Source organism: Diadema antillarum, unplaced genomic scaffold (assembly GCF_040938485.1).
Source record: "Diadema antillarum isolate AM-2024a unplaced genomic scaffold, OU_Dant_1.0 scf00000012, whole genome shotgun sequence".
In the NCBI taxonomy this organism is placed as follows: Eukaryota; Metazoa; Echinodermata; class Echinoidea; order Diadematoida; family Diadematidae; genus Diadema; species Diadema antillarum.
This window is the reverse complement of record NW_027270901.1, coordinates 798,343-811,350: the sequence shown is the minus strand read 5'-3', so window position 1 is coordinate 811,350 and position 13,008 is coordinate 798,343. Positions and strand designations below refer to the sequence as shown.

General features: G+C 38.1%; 1 protein-coding gene across 1 annotated transcript; it reads left to right on the top strand.

The window, feature by feature from the left end:
* Nucleotides 1-881: 881 nt before the first annotated feature.
* LOC139720923 (uncharacterized) lies at nt 882-12,778 on the top strand. The gene is made up of 9 exons (XM_071632256.1): nt 882-1,129; nt 4,127-4,293; nt 4,772-4,900; nt 5,491-5,699; nt 6,755-6,810; nt 7,950-8,003; nt 10,067-10,150; nt 10,846-10,978; nt 12,217-12,778. Exons 2-9 carry the CDS (start codon nt 4,158-4,160, stop codon nt 12,316-12,318), a joined length of 903 nt encoding a protein of 300 aa, XP_071488357.1. The 5' UTR covers nt 882-1,129; nt 4,127-4,157; the 3' UTR covers nt 12,319-12,778.
* The last annotated feature ends 230 nt before the right edge of the window (nt 12,779-13,008 follow it).

Below are 13,008 nucleotides of genomic sequence, written 5' to 3'. Positions count from 1 at the left end.
TTCTCATCCTGGTCTAACCCTGGGGCACTCCTTTATTTCGTTACACTGCTCAAACGAAGTGTTGTGTTCGGTACCCGCGCGGTCAATACCCCGGCGCGGGTTAGCAAACACAATGTGCACTAACGATCCAGCCCTACAACCAAAGGATAAACCCAATTTGCCACTACAGAAGCATTCGGGCTGGTCGCAGTTAACCCTGGCCCTTCAAAGTGCGTGACTAATGACCTACAATTTGTTTTTAATACCGAGCAAGGATACAGTCACATATATTGAAGTAGGAATCAACATTTCCCCAGTTATCTGATCCTAATTTTCTAGGCAAATGGATAAAATCCCACAAACAAAATTTTATTCTTTATTTAAATAAAATTTAACTCACAATGATGACAACTGCAATGCACACTTGTCACGTGTGTGGTAAATTTAATCAACGACACTCACTGACACCACATAAACTGCAATTTCGTGCATTTAATAATGCAATGAATTAAAAGCTTTATTTAACGACAGGAAACAGGCTTGAACATCAATGTCACATTGTCACATCATCTTACATGTTTTCCACCAATTTATGAACTATCAGTTCGAATTCCTGGATTAGCTTGCATTGCAACTGCTGTAGAATCGACGAGAAACGGTGAACTAACGCACAATTGGACGACTGGGACTGAGAAACGCGCAATACACAGTGAAACTGCTCAGACAAATTTGTGATTGCCTTGATATACTCCTCTCCTTTTTTTAGATTGTCCTTCCAATTCATCCAACAAGACTGAACATTTCTGAATGATTTACGAAGCTGCGTGTGCAACGTTACCGTAAATTTTGCTGAATTTGCCATGCTTTCGAAGCGAGTTACAGCTACATGATTGTACGTCATACGGTAAATCTTATGTTATGTCCACACATGCGTGCTCATTGCGTAATCATGAAACTAAAACGCTTCAACAACAGAGGGCGTAATCTAATTTCTCTTTTCCCATTTGCGATTGGTCAAATGGCTGTGTGTTATTTGTATGGGACCGGTGCCTCACGTATGAATTTGAACGGGAGCGCGGTTTCAACAAAACCAAGATCGAAGAGACCAGTCGGTATACTCGGTGTTTGCCTAGTTTTCTACCGTATATTGGTGAGTTTTATGATTTCGGTAACAAGATATGGACCTTGAGAGACGAAATTACTGTCTAAGCGAGCAAGTATCCATCCACGCGTTGTCAGAACACCCACAAACAAGTGACATTGTCAGTGCTGAGCTCTCCTTGCTTGCCCTTCGCTGCGCTTGCACTTGTTCGAGTTTGAACAGCCTCTAAACGATAAACCTCCCTGCTGCCTCGGCTGCCAGCAGCTGCTGCCGCGCCGCGCCGCGCCGTAGCCGCATCCATACTATGCCGTCGTTGCGTTGTCAGTTATGCCATTTCTACATATACCGCTATGGTGAGGTAGCGTGAGAAGTTAGGCCTCTGTTCTTTAGAACAAAGTCGATGCTACATGCTACCCGAGTCTAACTAGTATTAGGACCGTAAATTAGGATAATATTAATAGTGAATGTTTTGAAATTCCTCCAGACAGATAACTATACATAGATTCTAGGCCTACCCTAGTAATACACTTTATAAAGGAGACCTCCGGATGATTTTCAGATTTTAATTTTACATTAAAATAACTAGTCTATAAATTAGTTAAATTTTATACCGAGGGCAGAGTTTCAGAATTTGTGATTATTGGGATGAAGAATAAGAATATTTTCAAAATTTAGAACAAATTGCAATGATGATTGATGACATGGCAGAGAGTAAGCATACCAAGAATGCATGAGTTGGGGCTCAAGGAAGCAGAACAAAAGAAGAAGGCAGGCATAGATTATACACAGGTGAACTCGCAAGCAAGCGGTATTATAATGGAATTACACTGCTGCATTTCTGAAATATTGTGAACCTCCTATGTCATCTTCCTTGTTCAGTGTGTATTGTTTAATGTTTTTCAAAGTATTGTTTCTCTGCTCAAGAACCACAATTAATAAATTGAACAAATGTACACATGGAGTTGTCGATTTATGTAACTACATGATGTGAAATTATGAAAATCATCTGGAATGTCCCTTTAAGTGTAGTTAAAGTATAGCTAGTTAAGTTAGAATAGATGGATTTTTCTGTCAACTAAAATAAAAAAGAAGGTTAATACTTGGGCAGGGGAAATCAATATTTCCCTTTTGACTGTGTCTTTGTTGGCTTTGTTTGACTGGTCAAGTGGGTAATGCACTAATGGTGTATGATGAGGTCCATGGCAATGTAATGTTAGGGTTGATGCCATTATTTCAATTTTTACATGTTCAGATATTGAAAGAGGTAGGCCTAATTTCTAAAAGATGTGCCATTTACAGCTAAACAGGTAATGTTTGATAAGTCCACACAATTCAATGTGCATGTAGAAGGCCTGCTATGGACGTATGATCCAAGTTAAGGGTTTAATCAGTAATTGCGGAATATTTCTTTGTTGCCCTATGTGGACCCAACAATTACACTTGGTCCTGCATCGTGCAGTCAGGAGAGGTCTTATTTCTTTTACAGAATCTGCATTGTCGTTAACCCCAGGGCGCTCCTTAACACAGTTAGATATCTATACAGTGCACTCCCGTTATAACGAAATGCTCGGGACCGGCAGTTTTCTTTCGTTATAACGAAATTTCGTTATAACCGAACAAATACAATATATAACGAAAACAAAGAACCACGTATATATATCATATGTGACCGTGCACCTCAAAACATAAAGTCGCACACACTGATTTGCGTGAGGACTGAAAATAAGTGAAATGGGTCAACCTAGCGGAACTTGACTTTTTCATATTTTCTGAAAGAGCGGGTCTTCTTTTACATTATGCTAAAATTTGGTATCATAAAACGGGCAGGAAAGTGTGTTTTTTAGCAGTTTGTCTCGAACATTTTTGGTAGAATAGTGTGATTAGGTGTATCTTTAGAGTCCCTTTTTCATTTTTGAAAAACCTTGTCCACACTCTTCACTTTCAACTCTAATAAATTTTGAAAGGATAGTGTTGCCGCTTTGAAAGTTGGCATTAATTATGGACAGAATGTATTAACGAGGCATGCTTAATTTCAGTTTAATCTGATAATCCCTTCATTGATGTTACTCTGGTTGTTTACTTCCTGTTTTTTGTCCCATTCATTGCACAGCCAGCACGGTTTGGTAAAGATTAAGCGCTTGAATAGACACTGTACTTCAGAGCCTCTTTTCTCAGTTCACACTTTTCCTGAGTTTGTGCTTTCTTTCCAATATTTAGATAGGTTAGGAGAGTCCATTTGATTTGAGTTCTACATCATTTTAAAGCTTAAAGTCTGCTCTTTCAGAATATGGTCTTAACTAAATATTCATGTCTGGTGACTTTTTGTTTGTTTTGAGGTGCAGGGTCACATATTATGTTTGCTTAATACTCATCAAACACTGGAAAGCTATGTGAAATGTGATGGGATAACTGTATTACAATTATAAACGCTAGTTCCCCTCAGAAACTGTGCGTGACACAAGGAGCGAACACACAGTGGTGTGAAGCGTTCACCCATGCAGAGACGCTATAAATGCATGTTCCGCTACGTATTTTCGAAAGCAATTCGCATTTCGTTATAACGGAGCACATTTCTTTTGTTTTTCTTTGTCTGTGGCGCTCGGAAAAGACTTCGTTATAACGGAAATTTCGCTATAACCGTGTTCGTTATAAGCGAATTTTGTAACATAGACTTTAATGGTGATAATTTTGGGACCAGAAGATTTACTTCGTTATAACGAAATTTCGTTATAACCGTGTTCGTTGTAACGGGAGTGCGCTGTACTGTGTACGCTTCTCATTCAGGCTGGTCGCAATTTACATTGTCATGTGACACTGTCGTGTCACGTTGGGGACAAATTCTCTATAGCAAAATAATCCCAACGAACCAAAACAAAACGAATGAATAAGACTATCATCACAGCGGTCTATTGTATTGTAACTACTTTTTGTATAATCCACAGTTAACTTGAGATATGAATATTATGTGCTACAGTATATCTGTCCGTTAAATTTCCTGTAGACTCTCAGGGAGTCTCATCACAATGTCCTGTTTCTTGACACTAGGAACAATACTGATTTAATACCAGGAACCAAAATGCCGAGGAGACGAAAAACAAAGGTAGCATCCAGAGCAAAGCCAAAGTTGCCTCCAGATGATGAGGAGATTGACATGGCAGAAGAGGAGAGGAAAGCGAAACTGGAAAATTTCTTGAGAGATTTCGACCTATATGGTGAGGTTACGTTCAAGCGTTCCTTGAGAAAAAAGTTTTCATGCATGCACATGTAGCTCATACCATAGTGTTTAGCGTAAGATTTTACAGTCTTATTTGTTTGAAAGTCAAGTTTATTCATGCCTTATACTCTGTTGCCTTTATCATTTTTTTTTCTGTACTGTACTTCAACAAGACATCTTCAGTTAGGATAGGATCCTGCACATGGAATGAGTCTAACATTTTGTCCAAGAGTCAGATGTCATAATTTCATTACCTTGGGTTGTCACTTTCGCAGCATTATACACACAACTACTGTAGAGTCTGTAGTAGACCATTTCATGTTGGCATTTCCCGAGATGTGATCGCTGCATTCCCTTTTCTCTAATTTCTGTGCATAGGGATTTGAGTGACAGGTGAGCTGTATTGCTATATAATAGAAGCCTTGTGATTATTGCTCTGTCCATGTCACATGCTCTCCTTTGTTCTGGCTTTGCAGTGGATGCTAAAGTGAAAGAGATGAGAGCCCTGTGCACTGACATGTGTCTTGCTATCAGGCGCACCACCAACATGCATGCCATGAAGCTGTCTAAAGAGACAAAGCGAATGAAACAAGTGGATTACTTTGGTAAGAATGATTCATCTTCTCTCTTTACAATTTGGTAGTGCTCATATTCTTTGTATTTAGCTGACCCATATGTCTCTGTCTGCATCTCAAGAAGGGGTTGCTTCGAAACTTACATTTACCAGTACATTACCAGTGTCTGGTGTTTTGTTTTGTTTTTTGTTTTGTTTTTTGGGGTTAGTGTTCAATAATGATGTGACACTCACAGGATTTTGGTCCTTCAGACTTTTCTCCCTGTTACAGAGGCATGTATGGCAAGGTCAACAGACGATACTTGAGTAATGGTATAATAGAAATGATAAGATGGGTAAAACAATGTGTAAAGATAACAACAAAGTACAGCATTTCAAATGAAGAGGAAGAAAGGGAAACAAATGAATAATGAAATACTGAAAGATAAGATTGCTTGGATTATATTTAAGTAAACCGCTCAACACAATTTGCATCAACTAGAGCTTGTTCCAAGTGTATGACCTTCCTGTGTTGTTCAGTCTGTGTGTGCATGTTATTCCGGCCCTTTCTGCCCGGAATAGGACTCTGCATTCACCATACCAGGTACATGTATTCTCTTATCCGCACTATTGACAATACAGCTATGAACTCTATAGCTCCAGCTGAGATCATCAAGGAGATAACTAAGAGCGTGGACACAATGGTTTCCCAGACTGTAGAAGCAAAAACAAGTTGTAGGGAGATGAGCACCTCATCAAAATTCAAGGACGGAATGGACAGCCAGTCCACCGCAGAATCAGACTCAGACTGTAGCCAGTCATCCACCACAGCACGCAGAACAACGCGCAAGGTGACTACAACAGACTGCCCCCAGAGGGAGCTATATTGATTCGGGGATTTTTATTTCAGAGGTTTTGAATATCAACTAACGAAGTAGGATTAAGTAAGATTAACCTGTTGAAGAGGAGTCCCTTGTTTACTCTGACAAGTGTCTATGGGGAATGCGTTTGTAGTAGAATCAGCCTGTCCTCAACGGGGTTATGAATGGTGCCAACCTGTGAAATTAGTTGCTGTGAGTTGCTTGTAGATAGATACTATAGGACAGTTGTGAAAGAGAGTCATTTTAGTGGAAGACATTCATTGTTTACAGGAAAGGAGAAGGGAATGTAGTTATTGTTGAACTCCTAATAGTGAAAAGATTTTTTTTTTATATGGTTCTAAGAGTTATCCTCTGCTGCTGTCCTTCATGATTTCAAAGGGATGATGAAAACTGTCTTTCAACCAAGTCAAATGTAGAAAGAATACTGATGATAATGTGTGTTCTCATTTATGCTCGATAATCACTTCTGTTTTAAAATCATTTTAATTGATCAACGTTATGGCTAAGATCTGAAGACATTAATGGAATCCTTTGAACCTCATATTCCTTCTCCACACTGGTGAAATTGAAGACTTCAACTTGAAATTGATTTCAATGAATTTGAACCAAAATCCACTGTATAAAATGCAGTGACAATAGCATCTTACTGTAATAATTATGCAATTAAAAATGAGTCAAGTCAGGCTGTGAAGAGTCATCGCAGCCTAGAAAAATCAAAGAGGGTAGACACGTGTTAAGCCCTACTATTTTTCATCTTAGGTAGATATTAGCCAGTTAGTATTCAGCTGTTTTTGCCATCAGGAGATATTCTTCTTTTGTTCCACACATGTCTTGAGAAGCTTGGTATAGTTGATACTGTGGCAGGCTATGCTATTTTCTAAGTGTTGAAGACTTGTAGACACACAAGCTTTCTGACATAGCATGTCTGCATTCTATATGGTAGATGTGATTCAAGATGCATTGGACATCTTTGTAATGTGAAAGCCTTTTGTAAATCTCATCTACTCTGTGTTTGTGTTCAATAGGCAACTGGAGCAAGGAAGAAAAAAACTGCAACAACAGCAACAAGGGCATCTGCGAGGTAATGGTTCTGATGATGCCCTGAAAATATATTGCAGCCCAAATCTCATTGATCACACCTTGGACACTTATTCACATGCAAAACTTCAAATGTGCTGTGTGAAAAAGCTGATGCCTATACAATGTATATATTTTTGTTTTCATATAAGATTAAGTATGAAAGCAATAAAAACAATTGAAGTGAAATATGACATCTCTGACAATCTGTGCAATTGAGCAACCCAATCGATATCATACAATTCATCCCCCCCCCCCATGGAAAAAAAATGAATAAATAAAAATGAATAAAAAAATAAAAAATAAAAAATAAAAAAATCCAGGAGTGTTCCAAAACAGCCCTAGGGTTATGGCAGATATCAATGATCTTGAGAGGGAAGTTGTAAAAGAGAGCTCAATAATGTACTTTGCTTTTGATAGTGTCGTCATGACATTTCACTCTCGCTGTGCTGGACACCACAAGCAATTCATCACCAATTGCAAGCCACTCCATAACCTTAGCAAAGATTGCAAGTTTGTCCCAAGTTGCATGAACATGCAGTGCCTCCTTGAGGCTTCCACTTTTACACAATGTGCGAGTCACTAATTACAATAGTTTTATAAAAAATACATTGTAATCATAATCACTACACATCACCCATTGCTCTGTGTACATTTCCAAGCACCAGATCCATTGCCTCCGTCACCACAATTATCATCGTAATCATCAATTTGTCTGAATCATTAGAATGGAATGCTTCAATGATCGTCTGGTGCTCTTTTTCTCTTATTAGTTACTTAAAGTCAAATTGTAGTGGAACTTCACATTTTGCAGTCAACTTTCAGTACAGTTGTACTGATTTTTTTTTTCTTTGATAATTTCTTACCACATGATTCACTGATTCCCCAAAAGTTGCATAAAGATTAAGTGCAAAATGTCAATGCATTATACAGCTGTACATGTATTGCAAGTTATCTTAAATGAATATATTTTCACATTTGTTACTAATTATTTTTTAAGGTATTTTTGTTGCTGTTTTGTTTTAATATATTGAACCTCTAACTGTCTGAAATTTATGGTAACAAACCCCTTACAAAGCACTACCAGTGTGCAACTGTGGTTAGTCTTTGCCATCATTTATGAATATATGTTGGTTTTAACAGGAAGAAAACAAGAGCAGTGCTTGCAGAAACCCCAGCCAACAATGACAACACAAGGTGAGATATCATGATTTCTGTCCGTCTGTTTGTCTGGTTTTTATGCCTCCGCCAGGAAGTGGTGCCGGAGGCATTATGTTTTCGGGTTGTCCGTCCGTCCGTCTGTCCTTCCGTCCGTCCGTCTTTCTGTCCGTCCGTAATGAATTTTGTGGACAAGGTAACTATCAAAAGCTGTTGAGGTATCCTAATGAAACTTGGCATGTATGTGTATTAGGGGGTGAAGTTGTGCCTATCAACTTTTGGGTGCACGTGCTCAAGGTCAAAGGTCAAAAAGGTCAAGGTCAAATACATGAAATTTCACTATTTCCACCATATCTATGCAATGCCTGAAGATATTTTCTTGAAACGTAGTGTATACATGTATTACCCAATTTAGATTCTCTGGTGAAAGTTTGGGTCATGAGGTCAAAGGTCAAAGGTCAAAAGGTCGAGTAAAAGTATTAAAACTTCTTTTTTTTTCTCTGTAAATTGGAAAATTGTTCAAGGTATCTTCATGGAACATAGTATATACATGTACTGACTGGCAGTGATTATCTAGAGAATGTAGGGTTCATGGGGTCAAAGGTCAGGGGTCAAAGGTCAAGTGCAACACTTCAAAATTTTACTATTTCCCTCATGTTCATGCAATGCCAGCAGGATTAGTTTTTTTTTTTTTTTTTTACACTTGGTGTATGCATGTGTAACTTAATAGAAATTCTCTGGAGAGTTTTTTTTTTCTTTTTCTTTTTTTAATTGCCTCAAAGGTCAAAAGGTCAAAGATCAAGTGAAAGTGCTGAACTAACTTTTTCCTCCATGTCTCGGAAGTGGCTCAATTTATCGTGAAACTTACTGCATATCTATGCATGTTCTACCTGAAAGTGATTATCTTATGAATTTCAGGGTCAAAGGCTAGATGAACATGGTAACAATTTACTATTCAGTACAGAAATTGCACTTTTTCTCCATACTGGTACCATGAAAATTACTCAATGCATAAATGTATGAATGGGTCAAAGTCAAGTTAAAGTCCTTAAATCCCCAAATACATACTCTCCTATTCATCCAATTAAACCAAGGTCAAGGAAGGTGAACATTCAACCCATTTGTGACAAACTTGTCATTTCAATATTTTGCCAGTTTTGTGAAAATGTAATCACACATTGTCCACATGTACTATCTAGACCTATTAGGAGAATCATGCATTATGGCGGAGGCATACCAGTCGCCATAGCGACATTTCTTGTTATCTTTCTCTTTCATTCAGGCCTTATTATTAGAACTGTGATATTTTTGTATATGCTGTTGAGTATGGAAAAAAGTGATATATCCATGCAGGCAAATCATGATCAGAACTTTGCCCATGCCACAATGTACTTCTTAGAAAGCATTTGCTTTTAATTTCGCTGAAATTGTCACAGAGTGCTGCATATGTGCTGAAACTTGTGTTATTTTCCTGTTCAGATAATGTTGTATCCAGTTAGTTATAAACTTCACAAGAAAGCATATATTCTACTGTATAAACTAATGATATTATATACAAGACACTATGGTACTATAGTACCACCTGTACAGAGATTTGATAGTTCCTTGGAAGCTGGGAGGCATGCCTGCATTCATGCCTACATGGGCAGATTTTGTCTTATCTCAGTTTAGGTCTTGGATGTTTGAAAATGTGTGTGACCAGAAAATCAGATTGTGTGTGACTATATTCTGACTGAAGCAGCAGTTGCTGTGTAGGGTTATTCTGTTTATTGTTTCTTTCACCAAGACCCAAATTTTGTTCAGCACATATCATTGTTCACTGCTTTGAGGAAATTTCATTTTGAGGAGCTGCTGTCTAGGGACTCGCAAAATTAAGGTCCCAAGATCGAATCATACGGCATCAGCAGTAGTGCCCTCAGCCAAGGCACTTTTTCCTCTTGACCAGATCATTTCCAAGGTCATATAAAGCTGTTTGTCTTGCGATTGCATGTTTGTACAAATCAAATTGGTCTGCTCAGTGGCCATGTGACATTCTTGCATCTCACAACTCAATCTTCAATCATTTGATGTCTCTGATTCGATGTAAATGCTCACTCCCGCAGGCAAAACATCTTCCACACGCCAGCAAATATGGCTGCCTTATCTGCCATGACCACACCATTCATCACACCTAAATTTGATACAAGGTATGATTTTGTTTTTCCTTTCATTCTAACTTGTTTCATGTTTACAGCATATCATTTTATATGACAGCAAGTTTCCACCAGGAAGAAGAGTTCATTGCTCTCACAATCTTCTAATTATTCGTGTTCCACATTTGGGAAGGAATGAAATGTATACAGTTGACTCCCATTATAACTAAGGGCTCGGAACTGGCACTTTTTTTTTCGTTATATCAAAGTCATTGTTATAACAGAACAAATAAACATTACAAGAATATAGAGCTGATAATGTTTGAGCCTAGAATTTTACTTCGTTGTGACCGAAATTTCATTATACTGTAGAGCACATTATTTTCGCGGCATTAAATTTTCGCAAATTGGAGCCAGTGGCCGTCTTTGCGGCATGAAATTTTCACAAGTTGCAACATGGTAACATTCAATGCATATAGTGTAGACAAGATAGACTTGAGTTTACAGCGCGACATAGTAAAGTGATTTGTAATAATAATGTTAGCAAATGTAATGATTATGAAAATAATAGTAATAAAAATAATGATAATGACAATAGAAATATAATGGTGGTGATTATAAGGATGATATAAATCACAATCCTCTCTGGCATCAGCAGTACATGCTCCCATGAGGATTTCATAACTATGTGATGAAAGAGGTGTTATATCATCATTCATGCTCTTTGCCTTCTGGACAATCTCCAACAGTGTTAAGGTTACTCCAGCCTCAGTACGTCGTGCCAAGGAAGGGGAACTCCTTGTCTCCTTGTCAGGGAGCCCAGTGGAGGCCAAGGTGTCTCCCAAGGACCCAAAGAGTGTCCAGGATATTGTGGAAAATGTGGTAAGTGGTACAGGGTGTACTCATGTTTTGTTTTGTTTAGTTTTGCTTTGTTTTTTTCTATATTCTAAATGTTTCTTTTCATAAAAAGTAAGCAAATGTGTTTTTTAATAAAGAATGTGCTGTTGTTTCTGAAACTTCAGTTGGAGTGCTTGATGTGTGCAATTTCCCCACGTTAAAACCAAAATATAGTATTTTACCCTCAAAATGTGTCTTTTTCTATGCATTATGACATTTTTCAATCTACAGAGCTAGGCAACCCTGTTGGTGCAGTATGAGCTGTTGCATACAGGCTGCCTTTTGTTTTTAACAGTGACACACACATAACTCCTGTGAAGAGGTCCTTGCAAGCAGAATATTTTATTCAAAATATTTTGTTATCTGAGTAGCTTAACACAATGAAAAGCACACTGATGTATTCTATCTGAGAGAAATGAAAACAGCTAGACATATTAGGTGTTTCATTCCATCAGATCTCTCTCTCTACTGAGTTTCCTCTGCATCAGTGTCACAAACAGAAGGTTCAGCTGTCAAAAGGCACTTCATAGGCAAGTGATATTTAGAATTCAGACTGACTCCCAAGTATTATGGAGTCTTTCCAGCTGATAAAGTATTATCCATAGTTTTGAAAATGTGTACAAATTGCCTTCCCAGCATGATATTTAGATCGACTTAGACATTTGTGTTCAATATTTTCTTGAGTTTTGTGGTGTGCCTATAGAAACATTACCCTATTTCATGCCAAATGAATTTTTTTCCCACCTTTTCTTGTTTTATGACTGTGGTTTGAAATTGATATAAATGTGACCTTCATGAAACAAAATATCAGGCCATTCTGTGGATTTTGCCGTAAGTGTTTTATGAAGTTTTTGATTTCTCTCTCTTTCTGTAAGCCACACTAGCTGCTATACTGCATGCGCCATATCTTTAGCGAGTCTAATTTTTGCGAACGAAACTTACTGAAACTTTTGCAAGTGGTTAAATTTGCGGTTGTGGAGTACAGTACTGAACGGAGAAATATATGTGTGCATGCCACAATCGTGACGGGATTAGAGTTAATATTTTCGTGTGTTTTTACATTCATGAATAGCACCCTACTTGCAAAATTCACGAAAATTAGAACCTCACGAAATATTCGGTGTATACAATACGTGACGTATAAATACTAGTATCAGACCAGGCCTCTTTGTCTGGTATATTGTAAAGTTTGCCTTTGCCTGTTTGTTTTGTGTTGGGTGCAGGAGAATATGTTTTCTGAAGACAAGGAGCTGAATGATGTCGACAAGCGCAACATCCTTATGCTCCAGGAGACCCTGAGTAGGATGCTGAAAGACAGCAGCTAGTTTGCTGGAAGCAGTTAGAGCATGAAAGGCACAGACAGCATGATTGTCTTCCTTTTCCAGTCACCGTGGTTACGCATCACTGCATCATGGGCAGCATACTGCATCTAGTGTGAACTGTGAAATCTCAGTCTGTCTGTGTACAGTCTACAGGCGGTCTACAGGAAAGATGGAATTTGGACTGTGGCCGGACTTCATCATATCTCAACTTGATATGTTCATAATGTTATGGCATTTAATCTTGGAGTGTGACATCATAAAGTCTTGCAGATTTTAAGATGTAAATTCTAAAAACATAAGAAAAGAAAGAGAGCTGCACGATTGTAGACCGATATCTGTGATAATCTGGCTTTTAGTTACATGTTGTAACTGATTCTTTCTAGAAAGGGGCTTGAGGCATTGAGTGATTACAGTCTGATCATAGGGTGTATTATTGGAGCAAAGTTGAATATCTTCACTTTGGTGGGGGGGGGGGGGGGGGGGGGGTTTAAGGTACCATAGCAACAAAAAGTGTGAAATGCAAGATTCTTGTTCATTTTAGACTAATAAAACATGCTTGACGGTAATAATTGTCTTCTGCATTTATGACATAATGGATAGATGATGACTCATGGAGAAATGTTATACCTTTTTTGTTTATGACCATTTTACATTCAGGTAAATCTGCTTGACTTGACAACAGACACTTTTTGT